The 8,279-nt window shown below is 39.6% G+C and overlaps 1 protein-coding gene across 2 annotated transcripts; it reads left to right on the plus strand.

Moving 5' to 3' along the window:
* Positions 1-2,635: 2,635 nt before the first annotated feature.
* LOC118369801 (protein phosphatase 1 regulatory subunit 3C-B-like) lies at positions 2,636-7,068 on the plus strand. Of its 2 annotated transcripts, none has more exons than XM_035754508.2 (2): positions 2,636-2,889; positions 5,045-7,068. In XM_035754508.2, exon 2 carries the CDS (start codon positions 5,073-5,075, stop codon positions 6,018-6,020), a length of 948 nt encoding a protein of 315 aa, XP_035610401.1. In that variant the 5' UTR covers positions 2,636-2,889; positions 5,045-5,072; the 3' UTR covers positions 6,021-7,068. The 2 variants fall into 2 exon arrangements, with proteins under 2 accessions (XP_035610401.1, XP_035610400.1); XM_035754507.2 differs by lacking the exon at positions 2,636-2,889 and adding an exon at positions 3,580-4,600.
* Positions 7,069-8,279: the final 1,211 nt, after the last annotated feature.

Below are 8,279 nucleotides of genomic sequence, written 5' to 3' on the forward strand. Positions count from 1 at the left end.
GATCGAGGGAAACGGAGCAAAGTACAGGGTGATCCTTGAAGAAAACCCACTCCAGAGCACACAGGACCTCAGAATGGGGCGAAGGTTCACCTTCCAACAGGACAACGACCCTGTCCTTGAGTGGCTCAGCCAGAGCCCGAAAATAGCTGTGCAGCGACACTCCCCATCCAACCTGAGAGAGCTTGAGAGGATCTGCAGAGAAGAATGGGAGAGACTCCCCAAATACAGCTGTGCCAAGCTTGTAGCATCATACCTAAGATGACTCAAGGCTGTAATTGTTGCCAAAGGCGCCTCAACAAAGTACTGAGTAAAGGGTATGAATACTTATGTAAATGTGATATTTTAGTTTTTATTTGTAATATAATTGCAAAAAATATATTAAAAACTGTTTTTGTTTTGTCAAAATGGGGTTTTGTGTGTTGATTAATGAGGAATTAAAATACATTTAATCAATTTTACATTAAGGCTTTAACATAAAAAAAATGTGGAAAAAGTCAAGCAGGTAAGACCTCCTCAAAATGTTCACAAATTGGAATTAATTTCTTGGCTTCTGCTCCTGCACTTTATACTCAAACAGACACAGGCTGACTGACTGCCAAATTGAATGTTGAAGTATGTCACAACACATTACATCCAATGGTGCAACCTTCCCCTTACTGTACGCTGTGCTTCTCCAGTCTATTGTCCCTCTCTACCCATGAAAACATTGTGGAGGGCTTGGTATTCTGTTATTTTCTGTCATACTCTGTAAGGAGTGTGACACCTTTGGTTGAAGTTAAAGTCTCTCCTCAATGTGCTACTGCCTACAACATGATTTACATGTATTACCACTGGTGTCAGGGCAAAGAAAGAGATGTTTCATCAGCCAAGCATATCACAGATTTCAGCCAATCAGCAAGAGCGATCCTCTCCTGACCACCAGGCCACGACGCACTGCAAGGTCAGTGGGTGGGCAGGCAGTAACCTAACCATGCCAACTGACCTGTCGGAAAATCCATAAGTCATTGACTGGACTTTCAGGGTGTCAGAACTTCTCAATTTTTTGCCAGGTTTGTGTTGCAACGTTGCTCAATCCAGTATCCCTGACCATAAACAAATAGGCTAGTTTTGATCGGCAATTGCTGATATGGATGAATTAGCGGATTCCACACCTGTTTAAAATAACTATGTGGCTGGAGGTCAAGTTAAACACACAGTGGAAGACTGATAGTGGTGTTGACACATGTGAGTGTCTATCTAATGTGAGTGGAGCCACTGTGGAGAAAGATGCAACTGGGGCTGTCCCACTCCCATTGATCATCTGTAATGGTCAGGGATAAGGACATTGCAATATTTATACTATCCAACTCAGGAGCATGCAGTATTACACAAATCTCACATTCATCTCTGGTTGGGATACACATCTCTGAATGCTCAGGGCCAGTACTCAACACCACCAACTCCCAAATGGCTGTTATACTGTGGATCTTCAGCCAGGTCCTCCAAAATGGTTGCGTCCTTTCAATTCTTCTTTTCATATTAAATTAATTTATATTAATGATTATAAAGCATTTAATGAACATAATTACCTCAGCTATTAGTATGGCAAAATTAATACAGAAACATTTGGACTATTCATGACATACTGGTATTCCTATATCTTTTTAATTTTACTTTGTTTTCAAGTATTAGATTTATTTTGCCATATCTGAACATGTGTATATTTATTAAACCATGAATGTAATCTATGAGTACAGATACCTAACTACCATGACCATGAGCAAAATAACTGGCAACTACAACACATAATGCATTCACTATACAGTGCCTTGCGAAAGTATTCGGCCCCTTTGAACTTTGCGACTTTGCGACCTGCACTGAAAGTAAAGGGGCTGAATAATTTTGCACGCCCAATTTTTCAGTTTTTGATTTGTTAAAAAGTTTGAAATATCCAATAAATGTCGTTCCACTTCATGATTGTGTCCCACTTGTTGTTGATTCTTCACAAAAAAAATACAGTTTTATATCTTTATGTTTGAAGCCTGAAATGTGGCAAAAGGTCGCAAAGTTCAAGGGGGCCGAATACTTTCGCAAGGCACTGTACATGCCCACAGTTATCCTTGCAAATGTTTTGCAATAGTGCTTTGATGAAGGAGCTTGCTACGGCCCAAATATTGAAGGGAATTAAGTTGCCATCCTGAACAATCTTTTAACATCAAATATATTCATTCAATTTAAAGAATAGGAAAACACACACAGTGATTTGATGACTGATTTATATATACTAATTTAAAACCCCCAAAATATGTGAGAAGTAGGCATTGGTCTGAAGCCGAAAAATAACGGAAATTCACATGAGCACAAACAATGCCTACTCCACCCATGCTCTACCAAGGTTTTCCAGCACACATCCGTTGACCTACTACAGTAGCTATGTTGGTTTATTGTACTTCAAACAATGTTTGTGCCATGGTTTGCTTAGCTAGATGCAGGGAGTCTATAGCCCCTGATAGACCTACATCCCGTTTCAGATAGTCTGCTAAATGTATGTAGATGTAGAAGTACACTGAACTTTGCTTAGTTCAAATTGTCAAGACTCATTTATTCAACATGAATAGCGAGGTGACTTCGAGGTAAGAAGAGCTTCTGTTCCCAATAGCCTGCTTGAATAGGCTACTGAGGATAGAGTCATAATTTCAATCACCTGTTGCCTAATCTGACGGACTATTTTTTGTCAATCTAATGCGTTCTAACAACTGATTGGCAATTGCGATAGAGCTTTGATAACTTCAAATTCAATTAACTAAACATTGCCACTAATAATTGCTACTGGGGCTGTCCCACTCCTAAAAGGCTACAACAACAAATTGAAGTTACATGATTTTTATTAAATCCGTTTGGCTGCTCCAGGTAGGTTACACAAGTGGCACAAATGGATTTGCAATGATTCCAGTGATATCATAATTTGAACATATTTATTGTATGAAATGGTAGCCTACAGTGGCCTACAATGGCATACAGTATAAATGACTATGCAGATTACTACTAACAGATGCAAATGTATCATTATCCATATTTAATGTCAGTTTCACAACAGAAGCACGCCAGGGAGTTCCATAACTTCCATTTCCAATTTCATCTTGAGCAGCCCCGAGACCCAAGGACTGACCATGCTTAAAACACTTTTTTTGATGCCGTTTTCCATAAGCAAAGTAGACATTAGAATGGAGTTTAAACCACGTCCAAGTGAATTTATCGAGTCGTTTTCAAGTGCTTTGCTGTCATTATTTCTTGATGCGGAGCAGTTCTAGCATGTGAATATGTTTTTATGGAAAAAATAAGTGTTTCCATAAAGACGATCTAAATAGCCAACTGGACTTACAGAGTACTGCTCTGGCTCCTCTCACTCATCAGCCAATATTGGACTGAGCTGCCTGCTGCAGTGCTTTCTCAACATACACACCCACCCACCCCTTTAGGTCCTCCCCACCACTCACTAGCTCACTCACTCAGCAACAGTCTGCCTCACTGCCTGATAGTCAGCAGCAGCGGGTCACAGGGAAACCTTTTTTTCCCATAGAGAAATACCATAGCTGCCGCGGTGCGACGTAAAAGTAGCCCCAAACCCCGACACCCGTGACCAATACATTTTCACGTCACATCCTTTTCAAAGTAGCCCAATTTGCAGGAACACTGCGTACATGGCAACCCATCTTTATGGACACTGTAGCCTCGATTTAATCTAGAATTTGAGATAGGTTTGGCGACCAGCGTGACTATATTATTATCTGTTTATTGTTAGAAAGTGGCTTTAGATCTTATATCAAAGAGATTCAAATCGATGAATTTGGTCTTAGAGGATGTATAATAGTTAACTTATGTCTATGGCCCAAAACTGATTAAGCCAGTAAATACACTTTAAATAGCACTCTTGCAAACAATTGATCAAAAGAAAATCCCCAAATGACTTCTCAAAATGCACTTGATTTTATCTCTAGGGGGAGATAAAATCATTAAACTGAGATGAGCTAAAATCATATTTCTTTTCCATTTAAAAGACATGCCTAACTTCTGTCTCATTCATATTTTTTTCAATTTTAAACTCTCTGATTCAGACGGGTTGGGTTAATGAGGGAGACACATTTCAGTTGAATGCATTCAGTTGTACAACTGACTAGATATCCCCTGTTAAACACATGAACCAGAAATAGTGAATTGTCTGCAGCACATGATCAATACCAGCAGAGGTCTACAATGATTCTAAAATAGAAAGTGTCAGTATGAGTAATCCAAACTGGCCCCCCTCAAATGCAAAACTCCATGTGGGTTGGCTAGAGTCCAATGCATAGTTTCTCTGATTGGTTGTGTGAGAAACTATGTGAGCAAAATATGCAAATTGGCTCGAAATTGCAGTTGAAATCACTGGCTCTCATGCATTGGGAGACTGAACTTCAGAGAGAGCAAGGGGGGCATGCCTGCTCAACACTACTGACTGCAAGTTATGAATTCATGACAAGATACTTGAAAAAAACTCGTTATTACAGTACATTTTAAAGCATATCTTGTTCAATCATCTTTGTCTTGGAACCTCTCTCTTCATTTTTCAAATGAGTGCCACGAGGTAAGGATCATTGTTTTTTTTTATGTAGTCTTAAAGTAGATGTTTGCAGTTCAAGGCAATAACTCATTTGGATGGGTTCTCAATTTGTAAGCAGAATAAAATATTGTATTGATCATTTTAAAATGTTTTTGGTTTTCATTTAGATTTTAGGAATAGCACGATCATGTGAGCTGAACAAAAATCTATGTTTGGCAACAACTTTTCTGGTGAAGTAGATGTTCTTCCAAAAATTATGACTGCCATGTAATATCATGAGACTTAAAAACATACATTTAGTAGGTACTTAACGGAGCCCCGTTACGTACCTAGACATTGACCTGTATAATATAGTGAAGTGTATAATGAACACATTTAGATGAAGACATTTTGGGACCTCAAAAGACCTGAAGAAAAAATATTGAAGGACTTTATTAAAATACATTCTGTTTGTTCCCCCTTCCTCAGGTACCTCCACGTATTAAATTCATCAGCAATGTCGGTTCCTGTTATGCCTGTAGACATCGCTATGCGCATGTATATCACACACTCGCCACCTCTCCATAGCTTCCTCAGTTCCCATGAGGACTTGAGGGCCAGGAACCGGGCAAACCACTACAAGCCCCTACAGCCCTGCATCTGCTCCCAGAGGCCCCTGGAGGGCCCCAGTCTGGTCTGGAAGAGCCCCAAGACAACCATGAAGACCTCAAAGGGCAAGAAGAGAGTGGTCTTCGCCGACTCCAAAGGCATGTCCCTCACAGCCATCCACGTCTTTTCAAAGTTTGATGAGGAGCCTGCGCTGTCCAACTTTCAATTTGACCTCATAGACCTGGAGAATGCCACCATGGAGCTGAAGATCTGCACCAAGCGAAGCCTGGCGCTGGACTTTCCCCAACCCGCTGCAGACTATCTGGCCTTCCGGAACCGGCTGTTGAAGAATTCTGTGTGCCTGGAAAACTGCACACTGCAGGATAAGTCACTCACGGGCACCGTGAAAGTCCGAAACCTTGGCTTTGAGAAATCTGTCCATGTCCGGGTAACTGTTGACTCATGGAAAACCTACACAGACATTGACTGCACCTTTATGAACAACGTCTACAGTTTCCAGGACACAGACACATTCGCCTTTGTCTTCAAACTGCCCCGTTACGTACCTCCTTATAACAGATTCGAATTCTGCATATGCTTCAGAAGCAAAGACCAGGTTTTCTGGGACAATAATGACGGTAAAAACTACATTCTCAAACCAATTGGGTGGAATGGAGACGATGTGAAAACAATGCCCAAAACCCCTGTTGAGCGTAAGAAACCAGAAGAGCACAAGAACTCCAGTAAACTACTGGAGATGGGGTTTGACCAGTTTGCAAGTCCCCGCTCATCAAGTGGACTCTTTCCTGGGTTGCAAAGCTGGGGTCGAATTGAGAATGGTGCCAACTACTGGTGAAATTAGGGAAGACTTTCAGCTACAGTGAAGAGTTATAACAGGGATACACTTGGAGCAGAGGGATAGCAGTACAAGTGACATAACTTATCTTAAAATGTCAAAAGCTGCTTTGAATGCAATGAAGCACATCAAGAAATAAAAAGTGTATGGAAAAATGAACCATGGCTAGTTTCTACTGCTATTTGGTTACCATAGAGATACTTTCTTAATATGATCAGAGAGATGGAAGCAATTGATTTTATTTTTTATTTTACATGTGATTCTTGTGTAAAGTAAGTTAGTGCCTTCTCAATATCCTTCTTGTTATAAAACAAATATCCATTGAAATTTAAGTTTGACAATCTGTAACCTGGTATTAGCCCATTTTCAGGGTTGGAATTTATCGTAAGCAAATGCACTGATTGAGATGAACTTCCTGATTTCCATACATACAGTATGTGGTGGGATCGGACCAATGGGATGTCCTTCATATTGAAGGGTAATAGTGGTATCATCCATCTGTGAAAAAATAAAATACAAATGTATATACATTTCTCAGTAAATAAGGCAAATTATAAAATGTACCTTCAACATCCTTTGTACCTTCAAAATATATGTTTTTAATGAAGACTCGTGTCATTTGATTTCTCAACATTGCTGTCTCATGTATCTCTTTTCAAATGCTTATTATTGTATTTGATGCAATGTGAAGTTGTATTGATAAGATACAATCAGGAAATGTAATTATCACGGCCTGTTGTCTCATACAGGAGTTAATGCTGGTATGTTTTTCTTTCCCAATAAGTGCCCTGATAATGTTAAGTCAGTATTACAGAACTACGCCTTGTGGTGGACCTATTCTATGTTTAACTGGGCTCTATGAATGGTGATTGTTCTTATTTCTATACGTGTAATTCTGGTGTGAGTGTTGAGCAGTGGTGTGGCTGAAGTATGTATGTACACTATTTTATATTATTACTGTGAAAAAAGGTTGGTTATTGTGCTCTTGAATGTGTGCTTAAAGTGTATGTGATCTTTTTAGAAATAAAATGTTATATTGTACAAAACATTCATGATCCCTAGTCACTTTTTCATCACCTCTTCAGGGGTATGCCACAATGCAGGGCCTAATAATGGCAAAGCTCTCTTCGTGTCACTGACACGTTTTAAACAACTGGCTTTGACTGTGAGGCATCGGAGAGGGTTGAAGTCATACCCCTACTACAGACTCCATTTTACACCTTGATCAGCAGCATGACAAATAGTTGTCTGTTGACCGCTCATGCCAGAGGAGTGCTGAAAGGAAACTCCAGTCTTGCGACACCTTGGTGTTAGAGCAGTGTAGAAACACACAGCTGGATATTACATAGCTAGTTCATACAATAGGGGAGCCTTCAGGTTTCAGTGTGTCATTGGTTATTACATAAATAATTTCATACATTTACAGGGGAGAAGGTGAACCAAGTTATATTCTCATCCTTCTCTTCTTTCAGAGGTAGTGATATGCCCATGCATTATTTTGTCAGTGGAATGTAAATTAAAATGTTGTCTGACTCCAGTCAGTTTCTTGTGCAGAATCATACCCAGCAGGACACATAATAACTCCTCTGCCTAAACAGGAAGAGCCCTCAGGATAAGACTTCTCACCAGCCCCTGAATGATACCAATATCCTGAAACCTCCTGATAAACTTTACATTATGGATGATGACACAATAACATATCTTCCTGCAAGAGGCATTACTGTAAAAAAAACACGAGAAGCATTCACTACTGTATATTATATCAGACTTGCCTTGAAACATCCAGTAAAACGCACGTCAGTCGGTCAAATATACTGTAAGTGAAATATTAACGGAGCACTGATGACTACTTGAGGTTAACCTGATAGCAATCATGCAATAAGAACGTAAAAGCAATGGACCCCTCCCATTTACAGATGTTGGATCTTAATTTGATCACCCTGTTCCAGTAGAACTTTCATGCAATGCAGGGCATTTGAAACTTGTGGTGTATTTGCGGTTTAAAAAGGTTCTGAAGTATGTAATTTCTACTTTTAAATTTCAGACTTGAATCAACATAATAATTCACATTTCCTGTTGTTGCCGAAATTATTTTCCTGCTTTAGCAAACTTGCTCAAATTACGATCCTACATCTGTAGTATAATATGCTAAAAACAAACAGGCCCTTTTAAGGTAATCTTTACATGGGACTAGGTGCATGAAAACAAAAAAATAGTTGTGTGTTTTGAACAGAGGTCCACAACCAATACAAATATAAC

Source organism: Oncorhynchus keta, chromosome 36 (assembly GCF_023373465.1).
Source record: "Oncorhynchus keta strain PuntledgeMale-10-30-2019 chromosome 36, Oket_V2, whole genome shotgun sequence".
NCBI classification, from domain to species: Eukaryota; Metazoa; Chordata; class Actinopteri; order Salmoniformes; family Salmonidae; genus Oncorhynchus; species Oncorhynchus keta.